This window comes from Dendropsophus ebraccatus, chromosome 5 (assembly GCF_027789765.1).
Source record: "Dendropsophus ebraccatus isolate aDenEbr1 chromosome 5, aDenEbr1.pat, whole genome shotgun sequence".
Taxonomy (NCBI): domain Eukaryota; kingdom Metazoa; phylum Chordata; class Amphibia; order Anura; family Hylidae; genus Dendropsophus; species Dendropsophus ebraccatus.
This window is the reverse complement of record NC_091458.1, coordinates 82,591,319-82,611,535: the sequence shown is the minus strand read 5'-3', so window position 1 is coordinate 82,611,535 and position 20,217 is coordinate 82,591,319. Positions and strand designations below refer to the sequence as shown.

Below are 20,217 nucleotides of genomic sequence, written 5' to 3'. Positions count from 1 at the left end.
ATACTATCTACTATTGCAGACCCACAAGTACGGATAGTATACTGATGATTTTGCACTGTTTTGTGGATGGGGCCTATGAAGGAACAGAGGAACAGACAAAGCTGCACAATGCTTATCTCTTGTAGAACAGGTATATAGAATAAGCAAGCACAAGTGAGGAAACACAGAGCAGGGGGCAATTTAGATTTTTCCTATAGACCTCCATGGAATACATATCAGTGGAATACATAACAGTGAGAAAATAATCTCACTGCCATAATACATAATATAATCTGTTGCCATAATACATACCTTTTGGATTCCTCTGTAGTGGTTGTTGTTGTTGTCGTTGTCGCCTTGTTACTTGGAGCCCAGGATTGTCTGGTAAAGATTTGTTCATTGTGTTAGCCTCAGTACCAAATCAAAAATGAGTGACCATCCACAAAGTTTTATTGCTAAAAATGTTGAACATGCATACCTTTTATTGGTGGCTTCTGTCTCACTACATAGAAATAAAAAAAGACACAATAAAGACTAGCATTAATGAAACCGCAGCCAGAAATGTATGAAAGGCTGCCAAATCTTACACACAAATAAATGAACAAAGAAAGCTAAAAGGTAGAAGATTTTTTAAAGTGGCACTATTATTAAAATAACTTTGCATATTTTGAAAGAGGCATCAATAGCTAACAAATTTGTGATTTACTTTATTAAAAATGTTGTTTGTTAAGTGTCATTGAAAGTTATAGCATTGGCCACTAGGTGTCACTTTTTCAGCTCCTATGCATGTTGTCAACTAGGGATGGTCCGAACCTGGTTCGGACGGGGTTCGTACGAATCCGAACCATGCGCAATGATTCCCGCTGTCTGCCAGGTGCGTGCAGCGGGCGGATCCAGCGGGAGGAACGCCTGGAAAACTGGGATACAGCCATAGCCATAGGCTGTATCCAAGTTTTCCAGGCGGTCCTCCCGCTGTATCCGCCCGCTGCACGGAGCGGGCAGACAGCGGGAATCCGATGCCGAGCGTTCGGGTTCAGCCGAACCCGAACCTCGGCGGGTTCAGACCATCCCTATTGTCAACGCATGTTTGTCTAAGACAACTGCAAAGCTTGGACAGTATGGGTGGAAAATTCAGAACTCTGTGCTGTCGATCACAGTGCAGTGAACTCAGCAGCAGACTTCTTATAGAAGGTAAGCTGCTTTTATAGTCCTCTGGAAATGGGTTTTTTTTTTTTGTTACTTGGAGCCCTGTGAGTTGTTCCTTATGTCAGCTTTCGTGCCAAACCAAAAAAGAGCAACAATCCACAGTGTTTTATTGCTAGAAATATTGAACATGCATACCTTTTATTGGTGGCTTCTGGTCCACTAGACAGAAATAAAAAAGATGCAATAAGGAATAGTATTAATGGAACCGCAGCCAGGAATGGAGGAAAGGCTGCCAAATCTTACACACAAATCAAAGTCTAAAAGTCACAAAGGAAGGTTACTGTGCATAAATGTCATTATTAACTTGGGTTGTCATCTGTCATAGTTACAGAACTATTGTAGGGAGATGACATTTATTACATGATATGTTGAAGATATTAGTCGTTACATATTCTATTTCAGTCAGGTGAATAACCACTGGTGCCCAATAGGTGGTGCATTTAGCTATGATAATGATGAAATCCATTGACTTTTGAGGGATTGGCTCTGTTACAGTCATTTCTGTTTTCTCTAAAACAGTGTTCGCCATTAACCATCTTTATCTTTTAGACACACTGTATTATATATAGGAAGGGAAGCTCTTAATGACATTATTTATTAATAGCCTAGATACTGTTAAGTAAGTTGTATGTTCTGCCTATAAAAACACCAGTTAATTATGTTGTAATTGTGATTGGTACACCTATTATTTATGTTTACTGAAATATTTTTATAGGTAAAATATATGTGAAAAGACAGTAAGTGATTAATACAATTGTGTCTTAGATTAGGTGCTAACAACAATGTTATTAGAAATTAGAGGTGCGGACAATAACCACATGAAGCTGATTTAATATTATAGATACACATCCTTTTCCTCAGTATTTCCTCTATACGATGAAGACATACTGACATAATACATATTAGGCCATGTTCACACAACGTAAAAATAAGGGCAAAATATGGCCTGATTTGAATAGATACAGCAAAAATAATGAACATGATCATTTTTTCTGGCCATGTTCACACAAAGTAAAATAAGGGCAAAATCAGGCCATATTTTGATAAATACAGCCTGAAATAATGATCATGTGCTTTATTTCAGACTGTATTCATTCAAATACGGCCTGATGTTGCCCTTATTTTGCACTGTGTGAACATGGCAAAAAATAATGATCATGTTTATTGTTCCTGCCTGTATTTATCCAAATCAGGCTGTATTTGCCCTTATTTTACATTGTGTGAATGAGGCCTTAGACATACAGTATTACTTGCTTGAATGTTTCTACCTGAAGGTAGGCTAGGACTGCATATTAACTTACTTGCAAATTCATTTACATTCTTACATTATATAAAGTAATAAATTCACCATAAAAATGCTCTTCACTGTCAATAACTAGAGCATACACTTGTATCAAAAAATATGTATATACATCGATACTGCAAACACACATGAGCACACACATTAGAATAAAGGCAAAGCCATCTCCTGTATGAAGTTTGTGCTAAGCATGCAAATCAAAAGTAAAGCTATAGCATATATAAAAGTCAATATGACTTCCATTGTGTGAAACAAAGCTGTTCAGTGGAAATGGGAAGCTCAATCAAATCATATATATATATATATATATATATATATATATATATATAAGCACCAGCTTGCAGATTAAAAAAACAACCATCTTTTTTAAAAAAAAAAAAAATTGCGTTCATTTCACAGTGTGGGAACCTAGCCTAAGGGGTATTTCCAATTTTTGGGGGCAACACGGTCCTCTCTGCAGTATCAGCCAGGATGAACTTCATTTCTTTTTTTTGTTGTTGCTTTTCTTTATTAAGTATTTTTATTTTCTTCATTTGTAAAAAATTACATACATAGGGAAGACCAAACACAATGGCCCTCCCTATCTCTATACATACTTACAATACAATACATTATATTTTGTCCCATCCCATGCACCCACCCAGCCGGGGGAGAGAGAGTGGAGAGAAAAAAAAAAACCACTAAATAAATAAATTAACCTTATATACCATCGCCATCAATCCATGGGGCCCATAATATGCTAAATGTTTGGCCTTCCGGGAGCACTGCTTTGCCCGGTATTCCCCATATTACCCTTAATACCAGATTTTTCCATTCCTCTAGCGAAGGGACCTTATCTCCATATCATCTTCTGGATATAACAATTTTAACCAGAGCACTTAACTTATTCAAAAATGAACCCATCAGCTCATCATTGCTATACCCTCCTAATAAAAGTCTGGGAACATCACTGCCAACCACAGGGCCCATAACCCCTTCACAATAGTTCTTCACCAAATCCAAAAAATCTTGAAATTTGGGACAATCCCACAATAGGTGTAAAAAATCAGCAAATTGCGGAAATTTCACAGTGTGGGAACCGAGCCTAAGGGGTATTTCCAACTTTTGGGGGCAACACGGACCTCTCTGTACTATCGGCCAGGATTAACTTAATTTATTTTTAATTGGGATGCGGGCGCATTCGGGCATGCCCACATTCCAATTAACCGTAGCCGCACTTAACATTGTCTGTTCTGTCAATGAATAGCGGCAGCACAAAACTGACATGTCAATTTTCTGTGCGGCCGCATGGAATCCTGGCCGAAGTGTATACAGAGTGTATACACTCTGGCCAGGATTCCATAGTAATGAATGTGATAGGTAAATTCATTAAATAACGGCTGTGGTTGTTTAATGAATTTATACGTAGTGTGAATTTAGCCTTACACTGTAAGATGATTAAAGCAACCTAGCAAGCAATCTATTTAGGAGCACAAGAATTATATGAGGGTCAGTGCCTACAGAGTATGATTATCTGTTACAGTATTTGTTTTCTCTCTGTATGCTGCTGGGCAGCTTTATAGATCCCCTCCATTAGGGCAGAGCTGAGATCTGGGACTATGGCTGAGATCTTGGACTATGGCTTAGCTTAAGCATATACAGGGTGACTTAGGTGGTCAGAGACACACATCCTGTTTCACTATTGGTTTAGCCTGTTGCTCTCTCCAATCCTTGCACCTTCACCTCCTAAGGTGGCTACTATGTATAAACATAATCCCATTGCAAGCTCACCAAGGGCCATATTACACGGACTGACATTTAATGTAAGAGTGCTGATCAGACAGCTCGATCATTGTGAAGCAAGGGATGCACAGACGTTGTTGGCTTCAGACATGCCAGCGGCGGCTGCGGAGAGCAGGAAGACACTAGAAAGACACTGGGGAGCATGGAGAGGTAAGTATAAAGTTATAAATGAAGGGAGGTGAGGGTGGATGGGTGTTATTTATGTACATAAGAATGGATCCCTATTTAATTTAATATCCTAGAGCTGCCAGGAAATATAGCATATGGCTGTATCCATGTTTTCCAGGACTCTCTAGGGCTGCATATAACTTGTGCAGCCACTAGGGATCAAATGCCGAGTGCAGGGGTTCGGAGAATGCTGCCGAACCTAAACCGTTTGACAGGTCTGTTCAACACTAATTAGATTACATTGGACCATAGAAATCTATGGGGAGAGTCAAGGAGGGAGATATAAGGGTGGAATGTTTGGAGAGAGCCGGGAGGACAGCTATGTAAACTATCCTAACATCAACGATCAGCACATTCCCTGGGCGAGTTTATTAACAGATTATACATATTAGGTCAGATTATCATTCTCAGGTAACAAGTAATAAAAATTGGGATTGTCGTTTCCTAAGGTGACACCAAAAACAGCATAGCAAATGTATTAAAAGCAGCCAAGCTGAAATACAAGAATATTAAATATAGCCAACAATAATATTGATAAATATTGTATGTGCACAATGTTTGAAGAGCTCATTGTCTTATAATTTAACTATTTTGTAAATTACTTCATATGTTATGTCAACATTATTTGTTTGGCTATGTAAGGTAACTTGTATTGAAAGCGCCACAGTGTTAAAGCTAATGCACATTGATTCAATGGCAGAAGTGCAGAAGCAGGCAAATGCTCTAAATTCAAATACAATAACGGCAAGCTTTCAATCTAACCGCCCAGCGCTGCGGGAACAACCAGCCACCAAGGCACTACCTCATAGGTAACCTTTCCAGAGTGGCTGCTTTATTTCCTCCTTGGAATGTATTTCTTGATGGAATTCTGTGAGGAAATATGGAACCACAGGTTGTAAAACAGGCATCACAGATTTATAGATAATCTGTGTAATGTTATTGTAGATTACTATGTTCTGTAGAATATGCTGCAATAAAATTCCATAGGTTACAATACAATGGATTGTCTTTTTAGAAACATGGATTCTCTTGTGTGTTGTGTTTTGACAAATCTAAAAATCTAATTAAATCGAGTGATTCTGTTCTCAGGAGTGTATTATACAAATCAACAACACAACACAAGGTGCATAACTAAAGCAGTCCTGTCACCATTTACATCCTTATAAAGAACAAGCTTCTTTTAGATGCCAGTCGGGTTCCTGACTTTCTACATTACAGGGTTAAAAGCCAATAAGGATATAAATGGCACTTTGGTCAGCCCTAATTCTTCTTGCACCCCCCTCCAGAGTAAGGCAGATGTGTGACAAATCATTAGAGATGAGTGAATCATTGAAAAATTTGTTTGCGACATTTGCAAATGTTTACCCGAAATTCATAAACGGAACTTAAAGGGGTTGGCCACTTTATAGTAAAATAGGTCAGTACAAAGTATTAGTAAGTGTACTCACTGTATAAACTGACAGCAGCTCCCTGTGTACCTCATAGAGCTAATATCAGACTCCTCTTCACCAGGCTGTGCTGCCCTGCTCTGTTTTGTTTCAGTCCATAAAATGGCTGACATGGAGGAGCATGTGACCATGCCCTGTCCACTGTGTTCTCCATAGACACATACAGGCTCAGTGGTGGACACTGGGGGGTGGGGCATGGTCACATGCTCCTCCATGTCAGCAATCTTGTGGACCAAAACACCACAGAGCAGGGCAGCACAGCCTGGAGGAGGGGAGTATGATATTAGCTCTATGAGGTACACCGGGAGCTGCTGTCAGTATATACAGTGACTACACTTACTAATACTGTACACTGAGCAATTTTACTATAAAGTGGCCAACCCCTTTAACCAATTTATACAACATTTCTGCGTTCCCCTGCGTCCTCTTCTGTGTCTTTACCAACATGCTCAGGCAATCAATGGGCGCGGACAGCGTCGTATCCCGTGATTGGGCGAGCAGGCCGTCACTCTCGGGACACTGGCCGTGGTGCTGTCCCTCAGTCAGGGATTGTCTGAGCGTGCAGCTTAAGCTCTGGAAAAGGACACCAGGGAGCACAGACAGGTAAATAAACCCTTTTTTTTTTTTTTAACGAAATTCGCTAAATTCGAATCATACTTTTACAAAATTTACTGTAAATCCACTAGATCATTTTCCTCATCTTTACAAATGATCTTATGTCCCGCCTACTGGCCTTTGGTTCAGGCGCATAGAGCTCTATTATATGAGAATTTAATAAATGAATCATCCTATTCAACCTATTCTATTTAGCTTTCTTACTTAGTCCAAATAAAAAGTGAATGCAAGTTTCCAATATGTGTTCCAGGAGTATGTATTTTTAAGTCTTCATTCATTTCCATTTAGAAGTCAGCTTTGGTAGAATGGCTGGGATACTTAACGGCAATGTTGCATCTTCTGTCTGATTTTAATTTTTCCTTTCTTTTTAAGGCTGGGTTCACACTACGTATATTTCAGTCAGTATTTGGTCCTCATTGCAACCAAAACCAAGAGTGGATTGAAAACACAGAAAGGCTCTGTCCACACAATGTTGAAATTGAGTGGATGGCCGCCACATAAAGGTAAATAACTACCTTTATTTCAATACAACAGCCGTTGTTTTAAAATAAAAGCAAATATTTGCCATTAAATGACGGCCATCCACTCAATTTCGACATTATGTGATCAGAGCCTTTCTGTGTTTTCAATCCACTCCTGGTTTTGGTTGCAATGAGGACCAAATACTGCCTTAAATATACTGTGTGTGAACCCAGCCTAAAGATGTTTTATCCTAAGGCTACAACATCTAAACATTTAATAATAGCATTCAATGGACAATATGTGTGGTACTAATGGACCATCTAATTTATATAGTGTATGGTAGCCTCCTAACTTTCCTCCAATGGTAGAATTAGCTGCCACTAGAGGAACTGGGCTTCCTCCTCTGTCCCTATCTTGAACACATGCACACTCAGCTATGAAGATTTGAAGATATACTGTAAATAGAAGCTGAATGAGCATTCAGCTGACAGCTATCTTAAGTGCAAGGCCAGCTTTACACATACTGTATTATTGAAGTGCTCCATTTTTTCTAAACTGGTCTGGGTTGAACAATTGCTCTACATATTTCTTTTAGCTTGAGATACCAATTTTTACAAAGATTATAATAGCATAATAAATACTAAAACTGGGTATTGTCCTTCTAGCTAGTTATAGTTATGTACAATTCAATATAGAAGAATGGAGTGTTGAAATTATAGTACTACAGCTTAATATTTATCACGTTACATGGGATTTAGTAGTGTGAGTTATTAGTAAGATAAAACATGCAAATGAACTGGGTTGTACACTGTATGGTTAAATTGAAACATTTCATATTTAGGGTGCCTTCACACCTACCGGATCCGCAGCGGATCTCACTTCTGCGGATTCGAAGCGAGAACCGCTGCAGATCCGGTACCATTCACTCTTATGATAGCACATACTCACAGCGGGATTGAGATCCCGCTGTGAGTATGTGCTTTAACCCCCCCTGATCTGAGCGGGACCGGAGCCGGCAGCCTCACTGCAGCCGCGCCGCCAAGCAGGTACTGTTTGCTCTCGACGGCGGGCTGCAGGATGCGTCCGGGGATGGGGGGATGTGGCCGGGGATGGGGGATGTGGGCTGCTGCGGCCGGGGATGGGGGATGCGGCTGCGGACAGCGGGGGGGTTAAAGCACATACTCACAGCGGGATCTCAATCTTGCTGTGAGTATGTGCTATCATAGGAGTGAATGGTACCGGATCTGCAGCGGTTCTCGCTTCGAATCCGCAGAAGTGAGATCCGCTGCGGATCCGGTAGGTGTGAAGGCACCCTTAAAAGCCCAGATGATGAGGACAATACACAATTGAACTCAACACCATGGGGGAGAATTATCAAGACAATCTTACTATAAGATAGCTTTCTATATCCAAAAGAAGCTACACAAGTCTTAGATTATTTTCACACCATCAAAATGACAGCTATTTTTTATTGGACGTCTGTCATTTAATGACAAATAATGTGTGTTGTTAAAAAATAAAGGCCAGTTTTGATGGTGTGTGAACATAGCCTTAAACTGGATATAGGATCTTAGGAAATAGGTCTTACTCTGGAAATAAGTTAATATTCTTATAACTATGATACCTTCACATGGCTAACTGGAAAAAAAATGAAATGATGTTAAACAAGCTAGCGTTCAAGATTTTGTAGGTCTCTTCATCAGCAGTACAGACCTAATAAGTCTTGAAAGCTTGCTGTTTAACATCATTTCTTTTAGATATTCATTAATAGGTATCAAAACTACAGGACTATAATTTCTCTTATTGTGAGCAATAAAACTTTCATTTAGATGGATCGCACAAACTTGTTTCTTTTATACATAGGAAACAGATTATGTGCACCAAAAAAAGGCTTATTTTTCAGAAACAATGATGTGATGCTCACAGAGATTTTTTTTTATTCTGCAAAATATCCTAAAATAAACTATATACCTGTCTAAAGCATCATCTGACTTGAATCTGTTGTGTATAGGCTTCTTCTCTTCTTTATCAAAACCGCTGTAACACAACATAGAACACAGTTCATAAGGTTATAAAACATGCTAATCTACCAGCTCTATTGTTAATAGGAAGAATTAGAGTTGTTTAATAAATTATATGACTCACATAAGACTTTCCACATTGCAGACATTAGTATATTGCAACAGGCATATGACAATCTTACCATGGCCTATCAGTATCAAAGTCCATGTCCTTATTTTATTGATAACATTTGTTAATTATTTAAGTATATCATTATCTGCAATTAACATGGGTTCTCCGATCAGGGAAGTGACAGCAAATAATTTTAGCTCATGTCTACCTGTATTTGTAAAACAGGAAACTATAACCTTGGACCATATAACCTTGGACATTCCAGTACAATCTAGTATAATGTTGCAATCCATGGAGCTCATCTAACAATTGACAATGACTTAAAATAACAGAACATGTGTGGTACATAATATGCCTACAACTTGGAAACTTTTCCCAACACCTTCAATTTGTATGTGTTTTATTAAGTCAAAGAAATTTACAAAATGATTGTGATCACAAGGAGGTTGCTATTGTGTTGACAAAATCAACCCTTTCTTCTTTGTTTTCTCCTTATATTAGAGACAGGTAGTCAACTTCTCATAAAGACATTCCACGAATGAAGCCACAATACAATATCTCCAATAGTTATTACCTGTCCAAGTCCTCCTGTGATTTATATCGATTTAGAACACTTTTCCCGTAGTTCTCATCTTTACTGCAATAAATACGAAGAGAAACTGTTTACCTAAGCAGAAATAACAGAAACATTAATACGTAAAGATAATGGTGTGGTAGTTAAGTCTTATTACATTTTCTCTTCTTCCTCTTCCGGGCGGTTTTTGATCCAGCTGTTGTCATTTAACAGGGTCCTTCTCCTGTTTGTCTCCTGTATTACATTCTGCCTGTTTATCGATCCCAGAGTATTACTTTTGGCATCTATTGAAAGAAATAGGGAAAGCATAAATTAAGCTCTTATATGTCAATATGGTACCCAAAAGTTAAAAAGAAAAAAAAAGAAAACACATCTACACCATGGCATTATAACGAAACCCATCGCCATGTGCTGGCTTATAAGGGATAAAGCCAAGGTTCTATAATGATATTAGCAATATAGAGCTATATGTTGGTCTAGTTTTGTGAGAAGTGACAGAACACTCAAATGAAACACTGAATTCTGGTGTGAAGATAGCCTTAGGCCTATTGTATTATCACACATATTTATTTAATAAGCCACATTTGCTCTTTATCTCTAAACATTATTAATATCAGTTCAATGTCAGTCTGGTCTCTATTAATTGATAAAATATTGCTTTAACTGCAGAATGTTTAATTTATTTGCTTATATACACTATTTTGTAAAATATTACCATTTCCAGATTTGTTAAAGCTGAAAGTAGACATCTTGTCTGGTCTTTCAAACCTGAATAAAACAAAACATACTATTTAATAAATAATAATTGATGATCTTTGTATTGATAATTTAAAATTAATATATTAATGAGGTGATACAGGATTAGAAAAAAACATGGAAGCCGTCTTCCAGAAAGAACATCACACCTTCTATGAGATATTTTTGATATATACTATACACAACCTATGGATAGGTGTGGCACTATTTTTGGAAGAAAGAAGCAATTTTATCATTCACTACAACAACTTTAATTAAAGTAAGTCATAAATTACATTTAAGGCTCGAGCATGCTGCATGAGAAGAACACATAGAACCTCTTTCTGAATGATAAACTCTTGTTTTATTTTTAGAAATTTCCAGATATTAAGAGCTCCCATGCCTAGAATTTGTTGATTTAAAAAATGATGGTGGATTAAATGAAGTTGACTCAGTCTCCACACCTCTGTAAAATATGCAGATACGTTCAGTGAAACTGGCGGGTTTGGCAGTCACTCCTGTGGTGAATCTTGCCAAATATTTGGTTTGACTGATCTAGTGATATGACACCAGGAAGTATGGGCAGTGTTCAGATACTTGTTTCTAATGACAGCACTATATGCATAAAAACTGAGATAATTGTACATTCAAATTAAAAGCATAAAACAATACCAAAGATTTTAACACAGATTCTTTTAGGTGAATCTGTCAATTGAAATTCATGTTCCAAACTGCAGACACTGTTAGATTGTCGGCAAGGAGACATCTGATATTTTTCATATACTGTATATGTCTGGGCTTCCAGAATGGAGAAAAATGTTTTTATTCTCTCTGTTTTAATAATGCGGAATGGAAGCACAAATTCTTCTTTATTGTGGGTGGCAGAAAATCCAGGAGAGCCAATTAAGCATGTTACTATGCCATGTGGATAGTGTTGTACTTTAAGGCTATGTTCACACAACGTATGAGACCGGCCGTTCTGTGACCCGGCCGGGTACTGCAGTACTGGCTGGATGATCTTTAGTGCCGCTTAGTGTATCCGTGCGCATCCTGCATCAGAACTCTCCACTGCAGGCACTGCTGAAGCCGCTCGCTCCATAGTGTGCACTGACATGTCAGTTTCTTACGGTGCCACTAGGGATCCCGGACAGAGTGTATACTATGTGTATACACTCCGGCCGGGATTCCATAGGCAGCAACAGCATGTATATTTTCGTATTAATCATGGCCGTTGTTGCAGTCGGCAACAACGACAATAGTTATACGAAAATATACGTAGTGTGAACATAGTCTAGCCTACACCAAACAATTATTGGCCCTACTTGGTCGATTACCAGCCATTCTGGACGATAATCATTTGGTTTAATAGCTCATGTTAGTTGTCTCCACATGTCGTAGAGATGTGGAGACAACTGATCAAAAGATTGAGCCAGGAGAACTCCGCACTTCAGAGTGTTCTCTCCTGTCTCTGTATCACATGACTAAACAGTCGCATTGTATAATTTTATAGGGCTATCTTGCTTCCATAGACACAGAGCAAGGAGAGAGGCGCGCTCATTCTCTTGATCAGTCACGGTCTGAACACTTAGACCACAACCAATAAAAACCTTTGAAATGTCTCTGTAACATGTCAAAATTTAGTTTTTCCTTTAGTGGCAGGTATTACAGATGAGTGAGCCAGGCTGAGGTTTGGGTTCGTACGAACTCGAACAATTGGCATTTGAATCCCGCTTCCCATTGGGAAGACGGAGACAGCCAGAGTCCTGCCTGGAAAACAGAAATACAGCCTATGACATGGGTGAGGCTTTAGTTGTCTCCATCTTTCCTACTCATCTCTAGCTCATCTAGCTCATCGCTCATCTCTAGCAGGTATGCTTTAATATAAAAACAATTAAAATATATAATAGTGGTAATGACTATTTAAGTTTTGAACACACAAAGTCATTTAGAAATGTTACTATGCTGGTTATTTTTATTAATATTCCATATGTAACATAAAGAGTATTTTGCTGATGTTTAATATTATGTTACAGAGGTTGATGGGAATTTGTAACTGAAGACTATTGACAATGAGTTTTATGACTGTCTTTGCACAGCAAGGTCAAGACTGATTTATTACATTATAATTCAGGAGCATGGTAGATACTTTTACTGTGACCTTCGCTCTGCAAAAAGATATCTTCTTCTCAATGTTTCCATTGAACACTTTCTACTACATATAACCATACTAATTATAGAAAAAATTTTGAATTTTATGAAATATTTTATTTCTAAATTATAATATTTCTTACATACAGTACATGTTTCTTCTCTATGGTAATGTGGCACATACAGAGTTAAGAATGACAGAATAACCTGTCAGTCCAGACATTTTTCAACCCTTAGGCCTAAGGCTTAGACCTTTGTTGCATACCTCCATGTTGTGTCCTAATAATACCTTGGTAACATCTTTTAGTGTCATAAAACAGCACACCTATATAAATTGTGCTAGTAGTAATGTCTCAATATCTGGCCTTTTGAGATTCTTATAATACTGTACAGTAGGTCAAAAATAGGACCTGAAAATCATGTATTTATCCACTGAAGCATTTAGAAGTTACTATGTAGTATGTAAAACATTGAGGGGTTGTCATGCCCTTTGTCACAGTTTTCCAAATAGTTAAGGTGTGTCTAAAACACATAGTAAATTTCATGTAATGTGTAAAGTCTTCAACTATGGTTGGAAGTCAGGGAGCAGAATTATGGCATATTTAATAGTAAGCACTTGCGAATTACATACATAGGGAGAGACACGTTACAAGACCTTCATGGTGGGGAGCAGTTGCAGAAACTGCCCTTTCTCACTTCTTACTCCATTCTCAGGGGCTTTTAAAACTATAAAATACAACATGGAGAGTAAGGAGCTGCTACACATCCCACCTATGGCTGATACTAATGCCGCTAGGCCTATTTTAAAAACCAACGCCAGGATGTTGGTATATAATTTGATCAAACCATATTGCCCTGTGTACCACATGCAGGTCCCCTGGTTTACAGCATGACAGCATGAAACTGCTAACATGTTTGCTTTAATTTAATGACCTGTTGATCCCTTTATCAGAATGTTTTCAAATTCACACTCAGACATGCTGCCAGGGCTGTGGGGGACATGCCAGTTATGTATACTTACCTGTGTCTCTCCCCATCTGCTGTCAATTCCTGGGCTGCCTGCTCTGTGCCAATGTCAGTGTTTTCATAACATCTGAGGACGTCCCATAGGAAATTGTCAGTCGTAATAGACTCCCTAAGCTGACATTTCTGGTGAGATTGCCATGTCATTAGATGCTTTCAAAATTTCAGTGGCATTATGTCCCTCGCAACCTGGCAGCATGGCTAAGTGTGTGTTTTTCCCGAACAACCCCTTTAAAGGTCAAGATTCCAAAACACAAATCTTTATCTTTTAAAACCATTTTTAGTTGATTCACTTGTGTTCTTTAGGTCATAACACAGCATCTCACCATGCTTCTCAGTTAGGATGCGGCTTTGTTGTTGGTGTATAGTATTTTATATCTGCTAAAGATTGTTTTGTGCATATGTGCTTAAAAGTTCTACTCCTGGAACATCCAGGCTTCCTTCATGGTTTCCTTTCATGAACACCATTTCAATGAATTGTTTTTCTTAATAGTGGAAAAATTAACAGAGGTCTTTTCAGTTTTGTAAAGTCTACTATATGTCTTTTGCTGTGACCCTTAATGCATCTCTACCTCAAATGTTCCTCAAAAAGTTGTCTAAAAGTTGCTTCCATCAAGGCATGGTTCTCACTAACCAATCTTTCTTGGGAACATATGTGTCAGGGACTATAGTGAAGGGTTTTTAAAGGACTTTTTCATTATAGCTGATCAGTAAGTAGAGCCTGAAGCAGCCAGCTCTGTATCTTGTGTAGTGGCCATGAGGTACTGCATCTGGATAACAGCTGATTAGTGGGGATGCCAGACTTCAGACCATCTATAAAAAAAAAAAAAAAGTCCTAGAAACCCCTTTTAACCTCTTACCCCACAATTGTGTACCTGTACGACCTGTCGTAAATCATGATTATTACGAAAATATACATTACCTCTCAGTCTATGGGATCCTGGGCGGAGTGTATACACATAGGGAAACATGTATCAAGCTGCGAAATGTTTTTTTTCGGCAGAAAGTGGCCATTTGTGAATGATTTTATTTGCAAATGGCCGATTTGCGAATAAAATATTCGCAAATAGGCACTTTCCGCCGGTTACGCCGGGGGACAGGGAGGGGGTGTGGAGGGGCGGAACGGGGGCGCGGACTCCGTAGTGCTGGAGCTGCGGGGACATTTTTAAGTCCGGTGCAGAAAACGCTGGACTTAATAAATGTCCCCCACAGTATACGCTCTGGCAGGGATCCCTAGTGGCGCCGCAAACAACTGACATGTCAGTTTTCTGCAGCCGCTATTCAGTGAATAGCGCCCGCAGAAAACCCTGTCAGTGCACACTATGGAGCGAGCGGCTCCAACCGCTCGCTCCAAAGTGTGCAGTGTAGAGTTGTGATGCAGGGGCGGTTGGATGCACCCGTATTAGAACCCTGCGGCCCGAAAGGTCATCGGTCTCTGAAAAGATCATCCCGGTCAGTTCTGTGACCTGGCCGGGTCACGGAACGGCCGGTCTCTTACTGTGTGTGCACATAGCCTTACATCGCAGCAATAACGGATTAAATAGAAAAAGCGTATGCCTTTTCTCTTTTTTTGACATTTTGTGAACATTTGATATTACAGCTTGCCAATATGAATAGAAATGCTCAAATAAACATGTTATTGATCCCACATGCCGAACAGTGTAAACAAACAACAGATCAAACACCATAATTGTTGATTTTTGGACATATCACATACTACAAAAAAATACAGTAAAAAAAGTCCCAGCTACCCCAAAATGGTATGGATAAAAACTACAAATCACGGCCAACAATTAGTCAGAATAAGTTCTTTATACAAGTACAAATAGCTCCACAAAGCACAGGCCCTCATGTTTACCCATACTTTCCCTTTAATATTTTTAAAGGAGAACTTCAGTCAAATGTGAAAAAACAGGGAGGGCAGAGGGAGGTGGACACATAATAATGAAGTTATACTTACCCATCCCAATGCCCCCACATTGCAGCACCACCACGTTCACCTGTCGGTCTCCTTTGTCTCCCGATCCTGTGATGTCAAAACCTAGCAAAGAAATGCCGCTCAGCCAATGAGTGAGTGAGGCAAGACACCTCTGCAGTCACTTATCGGCTGAGCGAGTAGTTCCTTCTGGGACAAATTAACCATTGGTCAGTATCCTTCCTGCAAACATTCCTGCACTGTGGATGTTTGCTCATAACATGAACAGTACAACTGTTTGTGTGTTATTAGTTTAGTTATATTGTGTTTGTCTATAATCGTGACTTAGATAACAAGAATACCACATTCCATTAGTAATGAGAATGTAATGCGGATATCCAAGTAACATCAAAGGTTTCATTTACTCAAATGTTAGTGATTTAAGCATTGTAAATTCTGAATGACATTTTGGAGGTTAAATGGAAAAAGGTTTGTGAACATGAGCCTATGTTTGGGGTGTTTCACGTAAACAGACAAAGTCTTGTCTGACACATTTATTCATAGCTGTCACTTCAACATGTGCCTCTCCCATATGTAAATATCTCCACAGATTTACTATTCTCTTCTTGAATAGAATTACTAAGCTCCTGCCCTTATAGTGAACCCAGTATTCCCTGTAATTACTCTCGGAGCACTCCCATAATCCACCCTGTTCTGCCTTGAGATAGCTTACTAAATTAAAAAGTACTGTGTCACAATAGAGATAATCTCCACCCTCTTACAGATATGTGATAAGGATAGGATAGGTTATTGAAGTTATTTCGTTATTATAACAAGAAATGGAGTTTTATTTAGATAATATATGTAGCTCTATGAAACAGGATGCATTCTCCTCCAGTTTTTCTTTATGACTGCACATTGATTATGCTTAAGGGTGCCTTCACACATACCGGATCCGCAGCGGATTTAACACTGCGAGTTTGCAGTGAAATCCGCTGCGGATCCTGGTAGTTTGAAGCTGAATGGGTCATTTTCATTCCGCTTCCTGTATTTGATCCAGCCCCTTTAACCCCCCACATCCCGCTGCCTGCAGACCCGGCTCGGAGCATACATTACCTGCTCGGTGCTGCTGCTGTGTGAATCTCCCGGCTCCCCTCGCTCCCCATCAACCAATCAGTGCACGGCAGCCCTGGTTGGCTGATGGGGAGGAAGGGGAGCTGGGAGCTTCACTGCAGCCGTGGCGGAAAGCAGGTGATGTATGCTTCATGGCTGCGGGCGACGGGGGGGGGGGGGGGTTAAAGGGGTCGGCTTACATATCCGCAGTGGAATGAAAATTCTGCTGCGGTTATGTAACCCCCATAGACCTTCACAGTACATGGATCCTCAGCAGATTCGCTGCAAACTCGCAGCGTGAAATCCGCTGCGGATCCGGTATGTGTGAAGCTGAATGGGTCATTTTCATTCCGCTGCCTGTATTTGACCCGGCCCCTTTAACCCCCCACATCCCGTCGCCTGCAGCCCCGGCCCGAAGCATACATTACCTGCTTGGTGCCGCTGCTGTGTAAAGCTCCCAGCTCCCCTCGCTCCCCATCAGCCAATCAGTGCACGGCAGCCCTGATTGGCTGATGGGGAGCAAGGGGAGCTGGGGGCTGAGCAGGTGATGTATGCTTCGGGCCAAGGCTGCGGGCGGCGGGGGGGTTAAAGGGGTCAGCTTACATATCCGCATTGGAATGAAAATTCTGCTGCGGATATGTAACCTCCATAGACCTTCACAGTACATGGATCCTTAGAAGATTCACTGCAAACTCGCAGCGTGAAATCCGCTGCGGATCCTTTACGTGTGAAGGCACCCTAAAGGGGTATTTCAGCAAGCAATGTGTGTATAATTCTCTACTGCATAGCACTTCTTGGAGTTAATGGTCAGCACAAAGAATTGTTCACTCAACCAATCAGTGGCTTAGGAGTGTCCAATCTCAGCCCTTTGATGAATTAACATAATGCAGAAATGACTATATCATTATATACGTCTTAACTCGTCTTCCTCAGTTGTAAATATGGACCTGTGCACTCCATATAATGTAGCAATGCTGACATGGAGGTTGTCTTCTAGGCTTCCTGTAGAATCCTGGATGTAACAGATTTTATTACATCATTTGATTGATTTTGGTTCTCTTACTGTATGTTTTATGCATTCTTGTTATTCTTTAAGAACAGCATGTAGCAAATTGTACTTGTGTTCCTGGCATAAAACATTATACACATATCCTGTTTTTGCTGCTCCTCGGGCATTCTAATTAGAAATACACCCACAGGCTTGGCAGAGTACCTTTACTCTCAATATAGTATAGACTTTCTGTACAAGAAAATAGAGATAAATACTACTTAAATATTAAATAATTTATAAACTTGGCAGCTTATGGTCAAACAACCAGTTCTACTGAGATACCAAAGAATATCACTAGCAAACCAGTTTCATTGCCTTCCCTGAATGCATAAATATATGTATGGTGTATGTGGTGCACTTATTAATATTTGTTGGTGTTATTATTATTATTTTCATTAATTTCCCTAGTTCTTTTATATATTCAGGCCAAAGTGGAAATCTCTTTGGTTTCAGACTGTTTGATAAATCTGTATGTTTACACAATAAAAGAGAAAAGGTGTCCGCATTTTCTATTTAAAAAGACTAGAGATAAGCAAGTAATCAATGCTCGGGTGATCGAGACGAATATTTCCCGATACTCGGGTGCTCATTTAGAGTAACGAACCCCATTGAAGTCAATGGGAAACTCGAGCATTTTTGCAGGGGACCAAAGCTCTGCACATGGAAGGTTGCCTGAAAACCTGGAAACCTCAGAAAATGATGGAAACACCACGGAAATGGATAGGAAACAGCAGGGGCAGCATGCATGGACACCTCTGGGGCTGCCTAATGGCAACACAGCACAGTGAGCACAGTCAGCAACAGGACAAATTGAGTACTGACAGCTGCACTACAAGTCCAAGCCAGCTGCCAAGAGTAGCAAAAAAAAGTATGTTTTAAAAATTTTAAGCCCTTAGAAGGACTGTTGGGTTCTTTGCGTCATATTCCTGCCTAACCGCACACTAATTCCCTGCCTAACACTCTCCCTGACAGACAGCAGCCCTCTCCCTAATCTCTTTCAGCCTACATCTGACGCGAGCATCGCGGGACCTGATTCTTATGTCATCTGATTTGGCCAGCCAATTGTTGCTATCGATAGGTAGGGTTCCCACATGATGCTACGAGCTCCCAAAGACTCTCCTGCATGATGATTGGCTGAAAAAAGGCCGCCAAACATGCAGGAAGAGGAAGATGCCACTGTCTCAAGTATTGCGAACCATCGAGTACCCTAATACTCGGACCAGCTCGGACGAGCATGCTCGCTCATCACTAAAAAAGACATCCGTTATTGCTGTGATTTAACTGACTGCAATACAATGTATTGAAGTCAATGGGATGACGGACGTCCAATGCACACTGATGTTATCTGCTTGGACGTCAAAATAATGATGATGTCAATTATTTTTGGACATCTTATGTAGACATCGGATGTAAATTTTTGTTGTTCACACACAGTTTTTACTTTTTGACCGTCCTTTCTCTGTTTTTACTGTTAAATTCAATGGACATTTCAATTAAAGACACACCCAAAGCCAATTAGTCCACCTAAACTAGAAAAATGTACCAGCAGATGTTATTGCACTGACGGGCGGCCAATCCCCAAAATAACGGACGTCATTTTGGACTCAAAATGACGGATGTCATTTTAAAAATTATAAACTGACAAGAAAAAAATGTTGTGGGAACATAGCCAAAGAGTGTCTACTTGTAGCTTGACTAGCAACTGCTTGGCTTGAAGTCTACCACATTGTGCAGCCAAATTAAGGTGCATTTTTTGGTGCACCATAGGCCACTACTTTTTCCCATAAATCTCATCCATTTTTCATTCAAGGTCTAAAAGTATGTGAAAGGTATCTTAAATGCATAATAAATATGGGGAAAAAAAGTCCCATGCGTGACTTTTTTAACCAGAATTCTGGCAGAGACAGATTAGTAAATTTGGGCCATTGTTCTGTGATTTAAATAATGATCAACATGATGCAAAGAATAGTTTTTTAAGTGTGTCATCCTAAGGTAGCCACAACATAAGACACATCCAAAAATGCACTAAACACCCTCCCTTACCTAGGGCAATGTACTACTTTCCTGCTGTAATTTTATAGCCAAAAACAGAGGAACCATGTGACAACTTTGACACTATAACTAGCAGGGATATAACAATATTGGGTGAAAGGTAGCAGCACTCTGGTCATGGTGCCCTTAAAGCCCCTCTGCCATGTACAAAGATAACAGTATTAAAACTGCTTAAGAAACATGGGGACCCTGTAGTTGTGCCTCTGATTATTAGCAAGAGCTTGAAACAGAGTACAGAGTTGAGTTACAAAGAGTCCAATCTCAAATGTAATGTAGAGGATATCTGGTATCATAACACTTTTCTTAAGTGACTTTAACCCCATTCATAAATATCAGATTGTAATGTATTTTGCACTCTATTGTATAAAAAGACTACGCTGCCATATTAGTTACTGTCCCCAGTAAAGGCCCTATTACATGGAGCAATACTCTGCCGAGTCAGGCCAATTCAGGAGATTAACGCCCTGTGTAATAAAGACAAGGACTGCTCATCAGCCATAGAACTGCTCATCA

The 20,217-nt window shown here is 39.7% G+C and overlaps 1 protein-coding gene across 3 annotated transcripts in view; it reads right to left on the bottom strand.

Moving 5' to 3' along the window:
• Positions 1 to 20,217, bottom strand: part of SCEL (sciellin) — a 77,102-nt gene that overhangs the window by 46,705 nt on the left and 10,180 nt on the right. For 2 of the 3 annotated variants that reach the window (XM_069970664.1, XM_069970665.1), the window contains exons 2-9: positions 10,383 to 10,435; positions 9,825 to 9,951; positions 9,668 to 9,730; positions 8,932 to 8,997; positions 5,238 to 5,303; positions 1,321 to 1,344; positions 458 to 481; positions 292 to 360 (exon numbers count right to left, since the gene is read on the bottom strand). In XM_069970664.1, the coding sequence (XP_069826765.1) occupies positions 292 to 360; positions 458 to 481; positions 1,321 to 1,344; positions 5,238 to 5,303; positions 8,932 to 8,997; positions 9,668 to 9,730; positions 9,825 to 9,951; positions 10,383 to 10,416 (473 nt within the window). In that variant the 5' untranslated portion in view covers positions 10,417 to 10,435. Of the gene's footprint in view, positions 1 to 291; positions 361 to 457; positions 482 to 1,320; positions 1,345 to 5,237; positions 5,304 to 8,931; positions 8,998 to 9,667; positions 9,731 to 9,824; positions 9,952 to 10,382; positions 10,436 to 15,533; positions 15,569 to 20,217 lie in introns of those variants that run through there. The other variant, XM_069970663.1, reaches the window with a different exon arrangement.